The 24,207-nt window shown below is 40.7% G+C and overlaps 1 protein-coding gene across 1 annotated transcript in view; it reads left to right on the top strand.

Annotated features, from left to right (window-relative positions):
• Window positions 1-23,432, top strand: part of LOC124571685 (carboxypeptidase B-like) — a 236,967-nt gene extending 213,535 nt beyond the window's left edge. The window contains exons 6-7 of the mRNA XM_047131119.1: window positions 15,789-15,934; window positions 23,364-23,432. Coding sequence (XP_046987075.1) covers window positions 15,789-15,934; window positions 23,364-23,432 — 215 coding nt within the window. The remainder of the gene's footprint in view (window positions 1-15,788; window positions 15,935-23,363) is intronic.
• Window positions 23,433-24,207: the final 775 nt, after the last annotated feature.

Below are 24,207 nucleotides of genomic sequence, written 5' to 3'. Positions count from 1 at the left end.
TGCACACTGTGCTTGTGGACAGCCGGCAGCAGTCGCACTTCCGCTACTGTTCTCGGCACATCCATGTGCCTCATCCAAATTGGTCTTCCGTGACACGTCAATCCGCACACAACCGCAACGTGTTGAGCTTCTGCAAATGCAATCGACACATTACAGTGTCTCACCCACATCGGCATTCCGCGTCGCCACCCGACCAGCCGTCGTCGCCACATCCCCAGGAGTCACACTCTCCTGGAATACTACAGCAACAACAGCTTGTTTCAGGGAGTGCTGCGACGAATTCAACTCAACCTGTTCTTCCGAGCATTCTACAACGCTTACCGACGCTGCCGCCGTTTAATCCCAACAGAGCAACAACCTGGCTCCAAATTGTGGAAGAAGTGTTCAACCTTTACAAACTCGACAAGTCACCCAGGTTTCTGTGCCGCATCACCCATCTGCATTACCAAGAGGACTTGATTGCTGACCTGGTCGACGCTCCAGACTCATCTACCTGGTACACTCTAGCCAAAGAGACAGTTCTATGTCGGCTTGCAAGCTCAACTGTGGCAGCAATACAGCAAGTGCTCCACGTCAAGCAACTAGGCAACAACAGACCTTCCCAACTCTGGAGATGGCTACGTGCCCTGGTCAGCACCGATCTACTCTCTGACACAGCTCTCCTCACCATCTAATCAGATAAACTATCTCCTCACATCCGCTTTGCTCTGGCTCAGAGGCCTCCCGAACCTGTCAAACAAACAGTGACAATTTCTAACAAGTAACCCGATGCATCACTGCCCTATTTCGAAACGGTGCTATCAATTCTACCATAACATGTACTGACAGTTCCACAGGACCACACCCCTCTAATGCGGCAGCATTTGATACTCGGCCAGACACGAGTGCGCATGCGTGACGAGCGTCATGTGTTGCCAAACTGATAGCTCCTACCCCTATCCTCGCGGACAGCACCTCAAACTGTGCAACTTTGGCTCCTGAGTGCCGCCATGTGACTGCCACTGGCAGTGCACTCGCCCCTAGGGCTACGCCCGCGACCATGTTGCCACAGGCGGTGACCTCGGACAATGGACTCACTAACGCTTCACAAGCTCTACCAAGCTCACCTGACGACGGTGCCACTGCTTCAGGCCGGCGGCTATCTTGTCACGTTGACTCCTGGGACACTTCACCACCTTGGCTCCTGTTGGATCCATCGAGTGGCTCCGAACACCACGACCACGTCTCGCCTGCCCTGCCCACTACACATTGTAAACAAACCACCTCCAGTGCCATCGGCAACATTTCCGTCATCACCAACAGCACTGTTCACAAGCTTCGACTCACACCAGGCCCCCCGATCTCCAGTAAACCATGTCGACTTTGTCCTGAGCACCTCTCTGACCTTAAAAAGCAGATTTCTGAACTTCTAAGCTCCAACGTCATTGACCCCTCTGCCAGTAGCTGGTCCACGCCCATACATATGACATCCAAGAAAGACGGGTCATGGCACATGTGCGGAGACTACTGTCGACTAAATGCATGAACACCTACCCCATTCCCAACATTGCCGACTTTACTAGTTCCCTCGCAGGTCCGACCAGGTTCTCTGTCATTGATTGCAAACGGGTCTACCACCAGATCCCCATGTCACCTGAAGACATCGAGAAGACAGCTATCACCACCCCAGTTGGGTTATTTCAGTTTTGATTCATGCCCTTTGGTATGAAAAACGCTACCCAGGCCAGGCAACGTTTCATCAACGAAGTGCTATCCAAACTAAAATTCTGCTTTACATATCTTGATGACATTCTTGTGTTCAGTTCCTCCATCGAGGACAACATCCGACATGTGCAAACTGCTATGAACACTCTCGTGGCAGCAGGCATCGAGAGCAACCAGGAAAAATTGCAGCTACATCAAACCGCTGTCACTTTTCTTGGTTTTTGGATCTCTGCCGATGGCATTTCACTGCCCCCTGACAAAGTACAAACAATACTAAACCTACCCAGACCTCCGTCATTCAAAGAGCCTGGACGCTTTCTGGGGACGGTTAGTTATTTATCGCTGACATCTACCTCGGGCTGCAGAGATTCAGGCTCTGCAGACAGATGCCTTGGCAGGCACCAACACTTTTGGATCTCAGTCCGTTCCATGGACCCCCGCTATGACTGCCTATTTCACTGCCCTCAAAAATCTTCTTGCCGAGGCCTGCACCATTGCGCATCCTCATCCCAATGCACAGCTTTTCATCACCACAGATGCGAGTGATACTGCCATCAGTCTATGAAGCGATCAAGCATTTTAAGACCGATGTTGAGGGACACCCTTTCTGTGTTTTAACAGACCACAAGCCCCTGGCTGCGGCCATTTCAAACCCGCCAGCTGACCCGTCTCTTCGCCGCTTCAGATACATGGACTTCATATCTCAGTTCACCACCGATGCCAGACACATAAAGGGTGCTGACAATATTGCTGTTGATTTCCTTTCATGAGTTGATGCCGTTCAATCGCTGTTAGACTTCTCTGAACTGCCTAACCTCCAACCCGCTGACGAGGACACACAAAACCTGATTTCAGACTCCACCTTTTCACTACACTTCATCCGCACCACCTTCCCTGGCATTTCTGGTGAGATCTGATACGACAAGAGTACGGGCACGTTATGCCCCCTCATCCCTACCACGCTCCGTCAAACTGTCATCAACTCACTGCATAATTTAGCCCACCCCGATGTTTGTGTTTCTGCCCGCCTCATAGCAGAGCGTTTTGTGTTGAGAAATGTCAACAAGGACTGCCAGCAATGGGCATGCTCCTGCATCGCGTGCCAACACTGCAAAGTACACAAGCACACTTCACCCCCCCTCGGCTCCATTTTGATCCCTCCTGGGCATTTCCAACATATTCACATTGACGTTGTCAGCCCTTTCCCCCCCTCTAATGGCTTTCATTATGTTCTCTCTTCTCTCGACTGAACAACTCGCTGGGTCAAGGCTGTGCCCCTCCCCAGTATCACGGCAGAAACTGTTGCTTGAGCTTTCATCGAATCATGGGTATCGCGTTTCGGATGTCCAGCTATCATTATGACTGACCAGGGCAGACAATGTGAGTTGCCCCTGTTCAACAAGATTTGTAACATTTGCGGCATCCAGTGCATCCATACCACAGCATATCACCCGCAAAGTAACGGGCTAGTGGAGTGCTGGCGCCGCATTTTCAAGGCAGCTCTTTGATACCATGACTCTCTATGGACGGAGGCCCTTCCATTTGTGCTACATGGCATTCGTGCGATCTATAAGGAAGACCTCAAAGGCACAATAGCCGAGTTTGTATATGGCAGAACATTGTCCTCCCTGGTGAACTTGTGAACCCTTCCGCTTCTCTCCCTCAGTCTGACTTACCTTCCTTCATGGCCTGGGTAAGATGCCATTTCATCAACCTCCTCATCCCTCCACCCGCCAGCCATTCCCACCGTAAGGTTCACATCCCGAAATCTCTGGACAACTATGAGTACGTCATGCTCCGATATGACACTGTCCGTGCTCCCATCCAACATCTATATACCAGCCCGTACCGAATTCTCCGGTGCTCAGCCAACACCTATGACATCCAGATAAAAGTTCAGCTCTTACAGTCTCTCTCAACAGACTTAAGCCTGCTCATGTCGAGCCCGCTTCTACCCCCCTTCAGGCCACGACCACGCCACTAAGTGTCATGGCTCATGACATTCCGACCACTCCTTCCACGTCAGACTTACACACTCGGTTGAGTGACTTCCAGCTCCAATCGTCGAGCTCTTCTCTGACCTCACCCTCTACTCCGGTCTCACGCACTCCGTTGAGCTCCCCACGTCAATCTTACCTACAATCACGCCGTCGCTGCTGAGCCCTTCGCCGGGCCCTTCGCCGGGCCCTTCGCCTGCCTCACCCTGTCGAGGTTTCTCATGCCCCCCATTGTGCCTGTTCCCATGGACATATTCCATGACACCTCTATAATACTATGCGATGATACACTGTTCGTCGTGTGTTTCCCTTCATCTGGTGCTCATGACACAACCTCTGCCATTCCCTGCCACCTGGTGAAATGTGTTCCCCTGTCACCCGGCATCAACCTGGACATGCTTCGTGTGTTCAAAATGCCCACCGGAGACATCATCATCATCGCAGCGTTCCTCCCGCAAACCACCGGCCGACCTGTCGCCGCTCGACCAGCACGCCCAGTACGATGCCCGGCGCGCTTCAGCGACTTCCAGGTTCGGTGGCCAGACCTTCCGTCATGACACCTACCCACTCAGCTCCCCGACGATGCTGTCGAGCTGACTGTGGTCCGGCTCCCACAGACCACCCCTGTCAACGCCATAGTACACCTCCCCCTCCCCCCTCCCCTGGCCTGCCAAATGTACTCCGTAGTGCAGGGGGGCTATGTGGCGCCAATGGTGTCGACACCGGTATCGATCTAAGTATCATCTTTGAATTAAGCTAAACATTATCTTTGTGCAGTTCCGCCATTCAGTTCTGTGTAACCCTTGTTTGTGTAAAGAGGTGAATAAATTAACTACTGTAAAATGGGAGTGTTGTTTGGTAAAACTGAGCCGAACTTACTCCTCAAGTCTGTCCACAACTCAAGTTTGTGTCAGGTACAATATTGTAATACTCAGGATAAATACAGGTAACTAGAGTCATAAACAGCTTTGAATGATGACATAATCGAGTAGCTTGAGAACCAAAATCAGTATATGAAATCAGATGTAGACATCTTGTTATATTGTTTATACTAGTAAATGTCTTACACACTATTTACTAATTGTCCATACAAACTAACCTACATACAAAAGAGCCTAAATGATTTGTTTAAAACTGATAAATAAAATACTGATTTTAAGTTAGATAATGTATTGAGAAGTTAATCCCCCTACATGAAAGATATACATTTATGTGAACACTGTCTGTAGCAGTCTTTGCTAACAATTTACAAATCTCAGTCACAACAGTGATGTATTTATCAGATGCTTGAGTACATTACCCAGCACCTAGATCTCTTGCAAGTTGACTGGTCCAGCAGAGTACACCCATACAGCATTATGGGGAGTGAATCTGCCCACATCTTTCAGTTTCCTCGCTAGAGTTCTCATCACACACTCAAGTGGATAGGTAACTTCCTGTCTGGCATTCACATCAAATCCTGAAACATTGTTTTGTGTACTAAATATGCTGTTCAATACCTTCTTCACATCTCACGGCATATGCTCTTCCTATTAATGTTCCAGAATCAATTATGTGGGATTTATGTCAGTTGAGATTAAAAGTTGTTCACATATGAAACATTAATAAACAGAGTTAAAAACAATAATAATGGACTAATAAGGCATTACACACAGATATGCTAAGATATTATTCCTAATTTTTACAGTACAAATTAAGAACATTGTCCCACATCAAGACTGTAAAAGGATCTACTCATTTAGTCCCATGGCATATACGTATCAAATTCTAAACCACAAATCTATTACAGAACATAATTATATAGTGTATCATAGATTTTAACTCAGTCAGTAGATAAGACAAAACTCTAGAGATCATGTTATCTTATGTACTGAATACCCGACAAACAAAGCAAAATTATATAGTATTATGAATCTACAAACATAGTGAATATTGAAACTTCCTGGCAGATTAAAACTGTGTGCCGGACCGAGACTCAAACTCGGGACCTTTGCCTTTTGCGGGCAAGTGCTCTACCGACTGAGCTACCCAAGCATGACTCACACCCTGTCCTCACAGCTTTACTTCCGCCAGTACCTCGTCTTCTACCTTCCAAACTTTACAGAAGCTCTCCTGAATATTTTCTTCTACACTTGGGATCATTAACCATCCGTTTTCATAGATCTAGTCCTCTATATTAAAAGTTAACAGTACTTGACATTTTACATACTTGCTTTGCTTACCATTAGCCCTTCTTATTTTTACATGTGCAGTGGACTTCTCCACAAAATTCGTACTATACTATATCTTGTCCCTAAATTGTTCAAATATACCACAAATTGGGTTACCTGTATCAGTCAAACAGTTTCCTTCCTGCAGATGAATCTTAATGGTAATGTAAGGATATTCAAAATCTGAACCATCATTCCTGTTATTAACCACCTCATGTAAAAGATCACTTTCATTTTCATCATACGCTATATCCACACTATCTTTACTGGGTTTTATCAACTTTACTGGTATCATAGCATTACTTTGGTTACTCAAGTTATCAGGTAGAGTTTGAACAAAACAATGGTTTCATAGAAGAACTAACATCACTTATTACAAAAGGAACACAAAATATATTACTGTCAAAATTACACTTCCTGCTTAGATCTTCTTTCACTTCATTCCACCAATTTGGATACAAATTTTGACTAACCACAGCTAACTTATTCCAGAATGCACATTTATGTATGTTGACATCAATCTGGTCCCAAACACACTTCAAAAAATGTTCACCTGTATTCTCTAGGCTTACAGATAACTCACCTTTACTATTTGGTTCACTACTCTGCATGACGTTAATGAAAAGCTGCTTTGACTGGACTGATATTCCATGGCCCTCACTTACATCATCACTTACCTTATCTGTATGGTCAACATCACTCACAAATAATTCTGAAACTTCATTATTCTTAAACTCCACAAACACCTGGTACTCCTTAATGAAATTTGTCCTAGAGTCTTGTCTTTTTCCAACAAACAGCTCAGTTCATACATACAATACCAGGAACAAAAATGATCTGCGCAAGGACTTAAAAGCACTTACTTTAGTTCAAAAAGGGGTCCACTACTCAGGAACACACATCTTCAATAATTTGCCAGCAAACACAAAAAATTTAGTTACAAATAAAGATCAGTTTAAAAGGAGCCTGAAAGACTTACTAGTGGCCAACTCCTTTTACTCCATTGATGAATTTTTAAATAGAAACAAATGATGTATTGTATATATTCATACTGTTAGTATTGTTATTTCAGTTTTTTTTTTTTTTTTTTTTTTAAAAAAAAAGGTGACATGGTCCACATCCATGAGGATCTCCTCAACACGGATCTATGGAACGAAAAACTAATCTAATCTAATCATCATCATCATCATCATCATCATCATTATCATCATCATATTCTTCCAAAATTACTTCATCAACAAACTTATTAACAACACAAGTCTCATTTCTATCAACACCTCCATTTATCTGCAATAAGCTAGCAGTCTCAGACTTATAAACGTCAGTTATTGCACAGCTCTGATTCATATTTGCATCAAAAATACCATCTAGGTCAGATCCAATACAGTCATTACCTGTTATACGTACATCAATAACACTGTTTCCTGACCAGTTGAAGAAATCTCTAGTACACAGTACATCAAAATTCTCAGTACTCTCATTCTGATTTGTGATTAGTATCTACATCACTACAATTAAAGCCGGCCGAAGTGGCCGTGCGGTTAAAGTCACTGCAGTCTGGAACTGCAAGACCGCTACAGTCGCCGGTTCAAATCCTGCCTCGGGCATGGATGTTTGTGATGTCCTTGGGTTAGTTAGGTTTAACTAGTTCTAAGTTCTAGGGGACTAATGACCTCAGCAGTTGAGTCCCATAGTGCTCAGAGCCATTTGAACCATTTGAACTATAATTAAACATAGTATCCCAAAACGTTTGATCAAAACATAAATGAGAAATCTGATATTCCTTCTATTCAACTTCAGATACCTGTGCCACATTACAAACACTGTTATTATTGTCTAATTGAAAGTGTAAATTTGGGGCCCTGAACTTGTATTTCCTAGCCCCAAAACTGTGGACATTCATTGAGGTGGACTGCTGTTTCCTGAGTATTTACCTCTATGATTCTTTCTCCTATTACATTGCCCATGGTTATCCCCATTATTCATATTCTGCTGATGTTCAAAATTTCTTTCTCTATTAACATGTTGACCCTGATAGATGTTATCATTATCTCTGATTCTGTGGTCATTGCCATTGTGATCTCTTATCATTTTGATTGTTATGGTACATACTTCTTTATACTGTGAGCCTGTCAACATACCACAAAAATTGTTTAAGGCAGTCATCAGGTCCATGTACTAAATCTCCCTGCAACCTTTCTGGTAATCTCATTTTGAGTGTGTCAATCAATGTCATTGCATCAAATGGTTTGTCAAGGTGTGTTAATTTCTTAAGTTGATTCTTACAAAATTCTTTCAGAGTACTGTCCCTATTCCTATAGTAATTAGGACCATTCAGAAATTCGCTTTTAATTCTCCCCTGTTCAGAGTCCAACCATTTTTCCGAAACTTTGATATGTATCCCACTGACTTAAATTTAGATTTATCCAAGACAGAGCTTTGCCTTCAAGACATCTTTTAACGAATTTAGTGTTTTGATCATCCCTCATGCCTTGACACAAAACTATCTGTATAGTGCTTCAGAAAATCACTGGATGTAAATTGTCTGCTGGAAAACTTTAGATTGGCGTGATTGAATACTGATTTTTGCGAATACAATTTTTCTGAACTAAAATGTTTTCATCTAAAACTGTTCACATTAGTTTGCATACTGTTTTTAACTTTTCAAATTTTTTGACCTAAACTGCTAAGGTTCTGTTTCATTTTTTTTGCTACAGCCTTCTGTTCAACACTGATGTCATTAATATTCTTCTTCTGATTCGCAGCCTTGGCAATAAACTCCTTTTCCAGAACAATGAATTTATTTTCACAGGAAAGGAATACAGTGGCACAATAATGTTGACTGGTGATGGTGACTGCTCACACAACATTATGCCTCCCAACACCATAACACTTACTCCGCCAAAATGATCATATTCAACTATGTTGCTTGGCGCATTATGTGTTCCAGTCTCAAGCAATATGAAGGTACATCCTAACTGTCGAATATGATCATTTTTGTGATCAGGTGCTACGGTACGCAGAGGCATGGGTGTACTGATCTCCAAATTTTTGCACATAGTACACTCACTGCTCAGCACTATTGTGTTACTGTACTCCTTCCCAGTGCTCTTGTTTCCAAGGGTGCAGTCATCCCTGACTTCATTTTCCTTTATGACAAAGCATGACCACACAGAAATGCACAGGTGGAGAATTGATTGAGATGAGTTAATATTCAATGAATAGATTGGCTTGCCCATTCTCCCAACTTAAGACCCATCGAGAATATGTAGGATGTTCTGGGGACATATATTGCAGCATATCCTCATGAACCAGTGATCATCCCTCAGTTGTCAGCTGCACTGGTGGAGGAATGGGACACAGTGCCACAAGAGCTCCTTATCAAACTTTTGGACAGCATGGGAGCACATTGCAGAGCATACATTGCCACCCTTGGTGTTCACATACCATATTAAGACCTGTGTACCATATTTTGTAATGTTCAGGGGGCTGTCGTAAATTGCAGTGACTTCACTGTAATTCTTGTCTTTGAATAAAAGTATCATTTCTGATTATTTCATTTAGTATGTCTTTCAGTTACCTTGTGTACTGTTCTGTAGCAGTTCTTTCTATGTATGATCCAAGTTTCATTGAACAATATAATGCAATGGATAGATGCTACTCACCATATAGTGGAGATGCTAAGTCACAGTGTAGCAGAGATGCAAAGTCACAGAAAGGCACAACAAAAAGACTGTCATAAATTTAGCTTTCAGCCAACAAGGCCTTTGCCAAAAATAGACAATATACTCACATGCACATGTTCACATGAATGCAACTCTCACACACAGACACATGACCACAGTCTCTGACAGCTGGAGCCATGTGTGGGTGATTTGTGTTTGTGTGAGTGTGTGCATGTTTGTATGTTGTCTATTTTTGACAATTGCCTTGTTCAACTGTCTAACATTGTGTAGGGCCCCCCACGAGCAAGCAGAAGTGCTGCAACATGATGTGGCATGGACTCAACTAATACCTGAAACTGTGGTGGAGGGAAGTGACACTATAAATCCTGCAGGGCTGTCCATAAATTCATAAGAGTGTGAGGGGGTAGAGATCTCTGCTGAACAGCACGTTGCAAGGCATCCCAGATATGCTGACTAATGTTCAGGTCTGGGGTGTTTGGTGGCCCATAGAAGTGTTTAAACTCAGAAGACTGTTCCTGGAGCCACTCTGTAGCAATTCTGAATGTGTGGGGTTTTGCATTGCCCTGCTAGAATTACGCAGGTCCATTGGAATGCACAATTGACATAAATAGATCCAGGTGATCAGACAGGATGCTTTTTACATGTCACCTGACAGAGTCATATCTAAATGTATCAGGGATCCCATATCACTCCAACTGCACATGCCCCATACATTATAAAGCCTCCATCAGCCTGAACAGTCCCCTACTGACATGCAGGGGCCATAAGTTCATGAGGTTGTCTCCACACCCATATACATCCATCTGCTCAATACAATTTGAAATGAGACTCGTTTGACCAGGCAATAAGTTTCCAGTCACAGTCCAATGCCACTGCTGACGAGTACAGGCAAGGCATAAAGTTTTATGTTATGTAGTCATGAAGCATACACAAGTGGGCCATCAGCTCTGAAAGCCCATATTGATGATGTTTTATAGAACGATTTGCCCACCAATACTTGCTGATGGGCCAGCATTGAAATCTGAAGCAATTAGCTGAAGGGTTGTAGTTCTGTCATATTGAATGATTCTCTTCAGTCATTGTTGGTCCTGTTCTTGTAGGATCTTTTTCTGGCTGCAGTGATGTCGAAGATTTGATGTTTTACCAGTTTCCTGGTATTCATGGTACATTCGTGAAATGAAGTGGTTGTATTGGAAAATCCCCACTTCATTGCCACCTTGGAGATGCTACGTCCCTTCACTCATGTGATGACTATAACACCACATTCACTTAACTCTTGATAACCTGCCATTGTAGCAGCAGCAACCAATCTAACTATTCCGCCAGATGCTTGTTGTCTTCTATAGCCGCTGCTGACAGCAGCACCTTATTCAGCCTGTTTACATATCTCTGTATTTGAATAGGCATGTCTGTACCAGTTTCTTTCGTGCTTCAATGTATATGGTGGGTAGCAACCATTCTTTTCATTATACTGTTTCATTCCATACTGGATTTTTCCAAGTGTCATTGAGCTACATTACTTGGCAGTGATGCATAATGCAAAATTTACTTTTGTCCTTAAGTCTGGCATACCGATGTATAGTAATCTTTATCGTCACACATTTCATATTCATGGGCACTAATCACTGTATGTATCCATGAAACATGTAATAAATAAATATGTAAATCAGATATCAAGCACCTGCTATCTCTTTGTAGTCATAACATGATGTCTTGTTTATCTAATATCTTAGCGATCCATAAAACGTTTGCAAATTTCTTCTCTGTTGCAACTGTACACCTCTATAACAAACTACACAGCACTCTGTGCTCAATTCAGTATCCTATTGCATCTAAGAAAAAGGCTGAAGCTCTCCCTTTCATTAACCGCAGAACCAACAGAAAATTCTTGTAGGGCCAGTTTCTCTTTGTTAAACAGTAAGGCAAATACTCTTATCTTCTAATAGTTACTCTACTTACACTTTTTTCAGTCAGTTACATCATTTTCTTTCCCTCAATCCCCATTTCTTATGTTTTTCTGTCATATTTCTCTTTAGTTACCTCTCCCTCTTGTTTCACATCAATTGATGCCACTGCCACCAGCTTAAACTCTGTCGGTATTTTGCCTTTGTTGTTCTACTTTTTGTGAATTAATGTAAACTTTGTGTTTTTTATGGTGGTTTTAATTTACTGGTAACTATTTATTTACAACTTGTACAAAATAGATACACATTCCAAAGTTTTGTCATCCTTCAAAGTAGTCACCAACATTGTGTATAACTTGTTGCCAATGATGTGGAAGTCATAGAATAGCCCTAGCAGGGCCAGTAATGTTCATAGTTTCAGTGGAGTGGTCTATTGCCTGCAAAATAATGGGAGGGGGGTTCTGCATAAAGCATCACTGCTTCTTTCTCTCAGATGTTCGTTTCTGGAACCCTGCCTGTGAACATATTAGAGAAAGAAGTGGTGACACTTTCTGCAGGTCCTGCCACCATTTTGTATGACAATTCTCAGGTACATATCACACAACTTATGAGTGATTTGTTCAATCCATGGAGATGGGAAGTGCTGTGCCACCCACCACAATCACCTGAGTTTCCCTTTTGACTTCAATTTCATTCCCAAATTGAAGGAAGCACTTCATGGCATTTGCTTCAGAACTGTTAGAGAGATTCCTTGGGCAATAGATCACTCCATTTGAATTATCAACACAACTGGCACTGCTAAAGGTATTTTACAACTGACACATTGCTGACAACAAGTTATACACAATGCAGGTGACTACTTTGAAGGACAGTAAAGCCTTTGAACATGTAACTATTTTGTATCAGCTGTAAATAAATTGTTGCCAACCATTGTACTATAACTACTACTGTGTCCACTGTTTGTCTTATAGTTACTTCTATGTGTAGTGTCTCGTATTAAGTGTAAGACTTCCTATAACAAGTGTGTTGTGATGAACATCTTGTAAAACACATAGAATACCTGGTTACCTAGCCAGGATAAATATATCAGTGAATAAAAAATAAATAATAAAGCCGTGGGACACTTATCAAAGAAATATCATTCAAATTAATTGCAGAACACATTAATAAACCCATGTGTTTATGTAGCATAGAAGAATTCTCTGATAGTAGTACACAAAAAATGTAACCTATAAAAACTAAAATAAAGTTGTATTCTTTTACTGCTACTTTGTAATGCATTACATAAAACTAATTTTTGACTAATAACTAATAAAAATATTCTCTGCAATTGTAAGTACCTGCTACCTCATTCCTGAAATATTAACAACTGCCAACTCACAGTTGGGATACTTACCAATAAACATTATTCTTAGTAGCAGCATTCAGCTACAAATTAAGGAAGACTCAAATTGACAATTTTTCTGGTGCAAATACCGGGTGATCAAAAAGTCAGTATAAATTTGAAAACTTAACAAACCACAGAATAATGTATATAGAGAGGTAAAAATTGACATACATGCTTGGAATGACATGGGGTTTTATTAGAACAAAAAAAAAAACACCTCATATTGCTAGACGCGTGAAAGATCTCTTGCACTCATCGTTTGGTGACGATTGTGTGCTCAGCCGCCACTTTCGTCATGCTTGGCCTCCCAGGTCCCCAGACATCAGTCCATGCGATTACTGGCTTTGGGGTTACCTGAAGTCGCAAGTGTATCGTGATCGACCGACATCTCTAGCGATGCTGAAAGACAACATCCAACGCCAATGCCTCACCATAACTCCAGACATGCTTTACTGTGCTGTTCACAACATTATTCCTTGACTACAGCTATTGTTGAGGAATGATGTGTGGACATATTGAGCATTTTCTGTACAGAACATCATCTTTGCTTTGTCTTACTTTGTTATGCTAATTATTGCTATTCTGATCAGATGAAGCACCATCTGTCGGAAATTTTTTGAACGTTTGTATTTTTTTGGTTCTAATAAAACCCCATGTCATTCGAAGCATGTGTGTCAATTTGTACCTCTCTATCTACATTAGTCCATGATTTATTCAGTTTTCAAATTTATACTGACTTTTTGATCACCCGGTATTTCTGATCGCACTTCAGTTTGAGGAATCACATGATGGTTGGCATTTATATGTCATATCAACAAATTGAGTGTGGAAGGAGTCCATACAGAAATCTCAATGTGCAAGGCATGGTTTACGATTGTGTGAATGTTTGCTGTGGTCAGTTGAAGGTAACTGCCCCCTGTGAGGGAGATATATTACACACAGGTGTGATTGGCCTGCTTGGCTGCATCTACACAATTGGCATGGCATAGCTGCTGTGAGTCACTGTTGGAGGCATTGGTAAGTGTGGCATTTATACATTTTTGGTTCTGCAAAACAGTAAAAATCTTGTCTGCCAATATTAATTTGCTTTACAGTGATTTATGTTCTTGCACAATTGTGCTTGATGTGGGAGCTCTACAATCGACAAAGTCCTAAGTGTGTGTTCAGGCATGAGGTTAATATCCATCACTGTATGTAACTGGTGCCAAGGCTGTGAAAGCATCCTGTAGCTCAGACATTCATCATAGATGACTTGTTTTACTTGCTTCCCTGGTACTTGTGAAAGGCACTAATCTAGTGCAAACTTTGTGGTGTTTTGTTTATTGCTCTCTGAAGGAGCCAGAGCCAGATTATATCACTGATTATGTTTGCATGATTGCCAAGAGCCTGAGAAAAGTGACAAATTTTGCATTGTCATCCAAGAAGCCATGGGTGGTCAGAATGCCCTCAGTAATCAAGAACCACATCACAGGTTGGTGTGGGCAGAATGGAGGCAGCATAAGTTGTGAACTGAAATGGGTGGTGGAGTTGTTGATCCGTGGTTATGCTGATGGGCAGTACAATGTACAGTGAGCCACAACAGATTAGTTCACAGTATCCATATGTGGTGCAGGTATAAGTTCAGTATCAATGTCCAGAAACATTTCAGCTGGTTGAACAATGTGATGTAGGACAAAGATTTTTATCACGGTTGAATGTATGGAGGTAGACATATCAGTGTCAATGGATATTCAAGTATTTGCATGTCCAAGAAGCTGATGTGCAGTATTGGAATAATATGTGCACAGAGTAAAGTACAGAATAAAATCGCCCAATAGACTGTCTGTTGGGATACATAAGCAGCATTGTCAGCATTGTTGACACTGCACTGAGAATGATAATTTTCCTGCTTGTGACGTGCTAAACGCATCCATACAAAAGTATACAAAAGTGACTGTCTCATTTTAGAAATTGTGGTGTATGACAGTTAAAAGATAGTTCCATTGTTGGTATGTAGTATTCAATCTGGGGACATAGAAGCATTCAGATGAGGTGTACATGGTCTTCATGGATCACCAATGTGGATTTTATCCATGGGATGGGATAAAGGTAAAATATTGTAATGACACAGTTATGTATAACTTGCACTTTATTCTATAATTCGACACAGGGCAAATACATGTCTAAGTTCACATCAGCTGTAAAGCACAATGAATCATAGTTCCTCAGATATTTCAGGCCTGGCTGCTTTTGCTAGTGAAAGAGTTTCCTCTCTGCAGCAGCTGCTCTCACTATCAGAGTCTACACAAATCAAATGATGCAGTTCAAACAACAAAATAAACAAAATGAAAACAAAATGCTTATTTAAGTTAAGGCTAGGAGTCCTTCTGATGCACTTTAAATTACTAGTGTTAAATCTGTTTATTACAATTGTTCCTTTTGTAATTGTCACAATTTAGTACAATACTGAAGCTTTTTATGATGTGGAAGATGATAATATTACTCAACAATTACCTGTTTTTTTTCTCTTCTTTCCCCACTGAAAACAGTAATTTCAGCTTTTTGGATGTTTCTCTCATTGTCTTCTGAGATGTACGTTTTTCTGTGTTTGAATCCATATCCAGATTTATCAACATTGCCAAATATTCCTTTCCTAATAGATGATGCTGGTATGTGTATCTTTCATTGATTTGGAACTGTGACATTTTTCAGTTTCAAACTTGTCAATGAAGTGTGCAATAAAATGATTGTGCTCATGTTATCAAATTGCAGTGGGGTCTCTGTGGAAAATAATATAAGAAATACAGTTATTTTACTTTTGTAAATATTGTCAATAACATTATTTTTGTAGTCTTTTGCTCTTGAGATATAATTTAATATTTTGTGGTACTATCCTAAAAATCATTTTGGTTTTGTGACAGAATGTGGTGCTAGCAGTGATCCATGCTCAGGTTGTTATGCAGGAGAAAAGCCCTTCTCTGAAGTGGAAACACAGGCATTTAGGGCTTATGTCATGTCAATTAGAGATCGCCTGAAGCTCTACCTTACGTTTCATAGCTATGGGCCTGTAAGTACAAGTTTTATTTAAGTGCAACTCATAAAATAAGGAAAAGCAATCACTGATGTGTAGTGGACTTAACATTTGGAATATACAAGCACATAATGGAAAAGAATAACCACATTATCTTTCAAGCTCTTACTCTTTTTCTAGCAAAAGTATGCACATTCACACACATAACCACGCTGAGACCAAACTGTACCCTCTCAAGACATATCCTGTGCTCTCACAATCCCACTGCCCTTTTACCTCCACTAACCCGATTCCCACTGTCTTGCCCTATCTTTTTCCTTCTCTCTTCTGTTCACACCACTCCTTCCCCAGACAGATCATTACTGCCTTCTCCCACAACTCTGCCCCCCCCCCTCTCTCTTTCTCTCCCTTGCTCCCTCCCTCCCACCTTTTTCCTCTCTCTCTTCTCTCTCCCCCCTCTCTTCCCCTTGTTCTATCCTCCTCGCTTCCAATTTTTACCCCTCTTCCTTCCTCTCTCCCCTTCGTATCTCTCTCTTCATCTCCACTTCCTCTCTTTCCTCCTCCCTTCCTCTCTGCCTCTCTTTTATGTCTCTTATATGCTCTAATCCTTGGAAATGGGAATGAAATGATTATATGGCATTACTGACCAGGAGACCCTGTCCAGGGATGTTCAGCTGCCAAATGCAAGTCTTATTGCAGTCGACACCACATTGGGCACTCATGTGCCAGTGATGAGCATGAAATGATGATGAGGACCACACAACACCCAGTCCACGAGTGGAGAAAATTTCCAACCCGTCCAGGAATAAAACCCAGGCCTACTGCATGAGAGGCAAGCACGTTACCATTCAGCTTAGAGGCAGACTCTGCTCACTGAACTCCTTTCACCTTGTTGTGCAACTGCTGAGTCATCTGGTGAAAGACCTGACACTGTCCCACTATGGCTTCCTTGCCTCATGTATACTTCATTATTTCCACCCCATCTCCACTAGTTCAAGCAATGGCTCTCAATAATTGATGATAATGTGTCTCACCATAGCTGTGGTTGTGTTAATTTGAATGTGTGTATAACAGCTCCAAAGTTAGTGTGAATACTGTTTCCTGTTATGTGTGTCTATGCACTACACATCAGTCTGCTTATAGGTGTGTGGTTGCTTTCCGCTATGTTATGTATTGTCCCATCCAGGAATTTCCATTATATTTATAACTTAAGTACAAACTTTTTTATGTTCTTTTTGATCACATAGAGTTAAAATGTCTTAGATGCTATTTCATTATTAATTCTTCTCCTATTTAAACTTTACTTGACATCTATTCTAATTATAATCTTTGTATTTTTTGGTTTGGAATGAAAAGTGCAGCCATAGGAACACAGTTCAGATTTGGATAACAGGTGAACACAAACATTTGCTTGAAATTGATGATGTCCATACCTGGCTGTTTCATTTGTGGGAGGATGAAGAAAACTATTGGGTGCATCTCAGCAGTACTATAAATTTAATGTCATCAAGAACCTTTTGTATTTTTGCCACTCTTTGGGGTGGAGCAAAATTTCATACAGGCCTTGAACTGAAATTTGATTGGGTATCAGTTCAATACATTTTGACCAACTGCAAATACTTGAGGCAGTTTCATTTCTTTTCTTCTCGGCTTTTCTGGTGCTGTATATATAAATAGAATATTTCTGTCTCCTTCCTCAGTTATATAGTTGTTGTGGTCTTCAGTCCGAACACTGGTTTGATGCAGCTGTCCATGTTACTCCATCCCGTGCGAACCTCTTTATCTCTGATTAACTACTGCAACCCAAATCCTTCTGAATCTGGTTACTGTATTCATTTCTTGGTCTCCCTCTAGAATTTTTTCAAATACAAACTTCCCTTCAGTACTAAACTGATGATTCCTTGATGTCTCAGAATGTGTTCTACCAGTCAATCCCTTCTTTTGGTCAAGTTGTGCCTCAAATTTCTTGTCTCTCCAATTCTATGCAGTACTTTTTCATTGGTTACATGACTGACCAATCTAATCTTCAAGGTTCTTCTGTAGCAGTGCATTTTGAAAGCTTCCATTCTCTGTTTGTCTTAGCTGTTTATCCTCCATATTTTACTTCCATATTCCACACAAATACCTTCAGAAAAGACTTCCTAACACTTAAATCTGTATTCCGCTTTAACAAATTTTCTTCTTCAGAAATGCTGTTCTTGCCATTGTCAGTCTACATTTTACATCCTGTCTATTTCTGCCATAAAACGTATCTATCAATTAGTTTGACGTAAGGTCGTGTACTCATCATTGCAGACGATCTGTTGCAGCCATAGTCCTGGATTCTTAGACAGTTGCTGTAACATTTAACTATTTGATTAAATGAATATTTAATTCTGTATTATGTTTCAATGTGTGGTTTATTTTATTCACGAAAAATCAAAGCATCTTTACAAAACTGAAATAAGTAGTAACATACTTACAATAATGAAATGAAGCTTACTCAACAAGCTACATGTTTTCTGTGCAAGTTCACACGAAGTACTGACCCCCATGCCAACTTGGCTGACCCACACTTCCAATGTTTCACTTCTGTCCTTACAAACATATAGTGATTACTTTCATAAAATATTTATGCAATTCAGTCATTGCTTTTTCCTTCAGAGTAAGTGCCAACATATAGTGGTATTGAGATATCAAGAATGTGGTTGCATGTTGCTTTGAGTAACAACATACAATAACTTAAATAAGTGACTAATACACCATATTGGTTGTGTTTTATATGTGATTGGAACATCACAACAGTAATGTGGTTGGGCATTATACATAGGTAAGTGTTCACCACTTGGGTGTGAATACACAATAAATGAATCAGAAATGACTGATACATCATGACAAAATATGGTTAGGTGCTATACATTGGTAAGAGTTCATCACTTAGGTGTGAATACACAATAAATGGATCATAAGTGACTGGTACATCATGACAAAAATTTGAATAGGCTTTATACATTGGTAAGTGACCACCACTTGGGTGTGAATACACAATAAATGAATCATAAGTGACTGGTACATCATGACAGAAATATGAACAGGCTTTATACATTGGTAAGTTGGTTTGAGCATTATATATAAAACATATTTAAGTGAATTAATTATCTTCAGTAGTGCAGAAATACTAGCTTGTTTCCCTTATCCTCCTATAAAATAGACTTTAGTCAACAACAACAAGAGTTGACATGGTAAATGAGAAGGGTCTCAGCAATATAGACAAATGCGTGTGGACAGAGGGAAGGAAGGCTTGGTACTCTGATGAGAAGTAAGAAATGAAACAGAAGATTCAGAGTGTTGGAGCTGAAGAAGGAAAGATGACAGACCCCGAAGATTGGAACACCCCTACCCCCCCTACCCTCCTCCCCAGGATCCCTCCTGTTCCAGTACTTCACTGAGGCGCCAGAGGGAGAAGTGTGCTTGGCATTCCTTATAGAATGGACTTGCCACAGCTTGACCTTCACAGTCCCCAAAAATTAACCTCAACACTCCCTATTGACTGATCAATGAAGGGTAAACAATTAACATTCTGCAAGACAGAGTAATTGACATATTTAACACTGTGTTGGTTAATTCAAGTAACAAATGCTAGATACAACCAGCTGACTTACAAGCAGTCCCTCTAATATCTGAGTTTGATTAAACATAATTAATTACATAAACATGAAAATATTGAAACCTGTGACATAACTGATACATAAATATGGAAAAACTAAAGCGAGGCATAGAATTACTGTTTTCCTCTGATATATGTTCCAGCTCAAACATAATTTGTACATAAACATGAAAATATAGAAATAAGGTACACAAATATCATATCAAATTGCTGCATATCCTATGTCAATAAATCAACAAAGTGAGATGCCTCTTTGCGCAGATAATGCAAGTGTTATAATGTTCACATTATGGGAAGAACTTTCTCATGCATCACTATATTTGCTAAACACCATAAAGTCAAGTGTGAAAATGAGAAAAAATTGACACATTTTCAAAATTAAGCAGGAGGCAGCCCTGAGATACAAAATTTAAGTTACCAAAATCTCAGCCAAGTGACGTATACATTCCCTTTCCAATTGACAAGGCAGAGGTAAAAGATATTTCAAGCAGCAGCATGTATAAATAAACAGTCGTAAGTTTGAGACTACATTGTCAATGAGTGATTATAGAGAATTATATTACATTTAACGGTATATCATTGTATTAAGTCTAGATAGACCAGATTAAACAGATGACTATAGTGTGCATTGCATCATGTAAAGGTAGTTGTCAAGCAACTTACAAGAAACAGTAATTGTTAGCCTTTCAGACATCTATTTTCATTGAAAAATTATGTCAGTTTTCAACTGTTGAAATACACCAAGACATAATGACTGTACCACTTGCAGGACCAAAAGTCTTTACTTCTTTACAAGTCACGTTTCAGGTCAGGAAAACACAAGGACAGATAGAGGGATTTGCCCACAATAACTGTCAAAGGCATCTTGTTCTCGTAGCTTAAAAGTTGTCATCCCAAATTTTTCAGCATCTTCTTGTAGAGACTGAGAGCCACCATGGCCACATGTCACCATAGAATCAGATTTACATTGGTAAATTAAGTACCAGCAAGGCACTCCCAGAATATATACTGCTCAATATCCAGCTGACAGACTTCTCAATGATCTTCACCACATTAGACATGATGTACCAACATCAGATTAGACAGCAAATAAAATTGGGCACAGATAAAGGAAAATTCCAACATAGGTGTTAAAGGGTGAAGTATTACAGGTTACATCTGAACAGGTTAAATGTTATAAAGAAATGGTTAGTTCAGCCATTCTAAAGGTATGGTTTAAACTTTCCCATATCAAGTAAAGAATAATGAATGACCTAGTCTCCATTTGAAAGCAGACATCTACAAGAAAAACAGCTTTACAGAAATACAAATCCTCATGGGCTTCAGACAAATACCTAATCTTTGAAACACCATATTACCATAGTTTCGCATTTTGCTGCACATTACATAGCGATTGTTTATGACTGTCAGAACATAAATGATATAATAAGATAAAATTGGACTTGTTTTCATTAATTACATCACATTAGTGAAAAGCAATGGCTTGCTGTAACATACAGCACCTATTCTACTTTCTTCACCATTACAAATTTCCGTTCAAACTTCCTACAACACATGAGATGTATAGCTAAGCAGTTTGCCAATTTGAGCAGACATTATGACAAGAGTAATATGCAGAACATCTTATATCTATATCAAACAGATAGCGTAATATATTCAGATACCAGACATGTAGCAAACATCATCTGTATCTTATAGTACTAAAGCGTAAAAGAATTATTAAACAAGACTACCAATGGCTGATCATAATGCTCATTGAAGCACCAGAAATAACATGAAAAGAAAAACTGTATGAATCTCAAAACCTGGGAATCAGAAACACTTCTGTCCCAATAGCTATCTTCACCATAAATTTCTATCTTCCTCATGCTCCACAGACAGAGCCATTCAAGGTGAGGTGCATGCTCAGGAGAGATACACCAAACAACATCTTATAATCAGGAGTTCATTTATTCACATCTTCACACAAGTAATGCTTACACAGAACTGGATGGCGGAACTACACAAAGATACTTCTGAGAGGCCGGGGGGAGGGGGGGGGGGAATGACTAAGGCGTCGGCAGGGGTGGTGCATCGTCGGGGAACTGTGTGCGTATATGTCGTCAAGGAAGGTCTGGCCACCGAACGTGGAAGTCGTTGAAGCCCCGCTGGCCATCGTACTGGGCGTGCTGGTCGTGCGGCGAAAGGTAGGCCGATGGTTTGCAGGAGGAACAGAGCGATGACGATGATGTCTCTGGTGGGCATGGCATGGCGAACACATGAAACATGTCCAGGTTGACATTGGGCGAGAGGGGAACACACTTCACAAGGTGGCAGGAAATGGCGGAGGTTGTGCCATGAGCACCTGATGAAGGGAAACACATGACGAACAGTGCGTCAACGCGTAGTATTATAGAGATGTTGTGGATTATGTCCAGGGAGACAGGCACCAACACCTCAAGGGAGAGCATGTTCAAGATGGGGGGGGGGGGGCGTGGGGGGGGGGGGGCGTGAGAAACTTCGACAGGGTGAGGCAGGTGACAGGGGAGAGGTCGAAGGGACTGGAGAAGGGCCCGGCGGTGAGGGTGTGATCGTAGGCAAGCTCGACATGGGGAGCATGTGATCACTCGATGGAGTGCATAAGACCAGAGTAGAGGGCGAGGTTGGAGAAGAGCTCAAGAATTGGAGCTGGAAGTCACTCGACTGAATGAGTAAGTCCGACGTGGAGGGAGTGGTTGGAGCGTCATGAGCCACGACAGTGAGTGGTGTGGTCATGGCCTGAAGGGGAGTAGAAACGGGCTTAACATGAGCAGGCTTAAGTCTGTTGAGACAGACTGTAACAGCTGAATCTTTTATCTGGATGTCATAGGTGTTGGCTGAGCATCGGAGAACTTCATACGGGCCAGTATATGGAAGTTGGAGGGGAGCACGGACAGTGTCATCTTGGAGAATGATGTACTCGCAATTGTTCAGAGATATCGAGACATGACCTTAGGGCAGGAATAGCTGGCGGGTGGAGGGATGTGGAGGTTGATGAAATGGCGTCTGACACGGGCCACGAAGGAAGGTAAGCCAGACTGAGGGAGAGAAGCAGAAGGGCTCACAAGTTCAACAGGGAGAACAATGTTCTGTCATATATGAACTCAGCTTTTGTGCCTTTGAGGTCTTCCTTCTAGATCGTGCAAATGCTGAGTAGGAAAAACAATTCTTGTGATGTTATATGAGTGATCAAGGTTCTCTGGATAATTTTAGCTGAGTAACATTCCTGAGTCCAAATAACAGATTCAAATGGTCCTACATAAATATCAAACAACCTCCAATCTATGCTAGGTAAAAGCATACATAAATGTTGAAATATACACTTTTCACCCCCACTCTATGAATAGACAAAATATAGGTAAAAATATGCAAATATTTACACATAAAAGAAATATGAATATAAACTACAAAAAATATTTTACAGTATTAGCTTCAAATGTGTTAAGTTATCTGATTTCTTACTTATCTGTGTTTGAATTTACAGAAAGCAGTGAACATTAATTGCACCTTTTATGATTTGTAATTTTCTTACAATTAGTATTTTCATTATTACTGGGTCAGAATATTCATAATGTGTCATGGCGTGGTATACAACATGGATTTGTCTGTGTGGCATCAAGTATACATTCTTCAACACAAATTTACTATTTGCTGGTTGTTTATTCACTTTTGTGGTACTTTCATTAACTGGGTGATTGTTTTTGCAACTGTCCCTCTAATCTGTCTGCAAGCAACTGATTTCAACAGACACACTCCCTTCCTCAACTACTTGTGCACATTCACTGATTGAATTACTTTTAGGTACTTGTTCCAAACTTCCAAAACAACTTTCCTTTCCTAAATGCACATTTTGACAAATTTCTTTTATGATTTCAAACTTTTGGTCACTATGGTTACATCTGTTACTATAGTCACTACATTCAGCCACAACATCACAGATATCTACTGGCAACAATAAACTATCATGCACTTCTCTACTTGTCTCAAAATCATCACTCTAGCTTACATCAAAGTTTCCAGAATCATTCAGCACACAATCATCAACCTTCACTTCTGCATACACCATTCTGTCCAATTCTATAAGCAACATATCATCATCAACATCATCATCATCATCATCAATATCATCATCATCATCATTATAAACACCATCATCACAATTAGTACCATTTTCGACACCAAACTCATTTCTCTCTTCACGCACTTCTTCAACAATCTCAACACTGTGACCATTCTGTTCTACCACATACTCATTTTTTGTCTATTGTCTACTGCAATTTCATCTGGAATTACACTGTCATTCTCACTTCCATTGCCATGTACATGATCATCCACTTCCAAACATACAACACCAGTATCAGCTTTTTCACTCATTCCACAATAACCCAACATTTTCACTAATCCATACTCAGCAAATCTGTTTTCAACACTATTAGTAGCTACTACTGCATTACTACTGTCAAAGAAATTTGTCAAAATGCTTTCTTCTAATTTAAATTCAAATTTTCTTCTACTTTTTTGTTTATCTTTGTTTTCACATAAAAAAGTTTCCAAAATGCTCTATCAAACTTCATTCCATTTACTTCAGGTTATGTTCTGGAAACAAAATTTTGGTATGTCCTATTTGTTCTAACCCTTCCCCTTC

This window comes from Schistocerca americana, chromosome 1 (genome assembly GCF_021461395.2).
Source record: "Schistocerca americana isolate TAMUIC-IGC-003095 chromosome 1, iqSchAmer2.1, whole genome shotgun sequence".
NCBI classification, from domain to species: Eukaryota; Metazoa; Arthropoda; class Insecta; order Orthoptera; family Acrididae; genus Schistocerca; species Schistocerca americana.
Note: the sequence above shows the minus strand (reverse complement) of the source record. Positions and strands in the feature narration are given on the sequence as shown.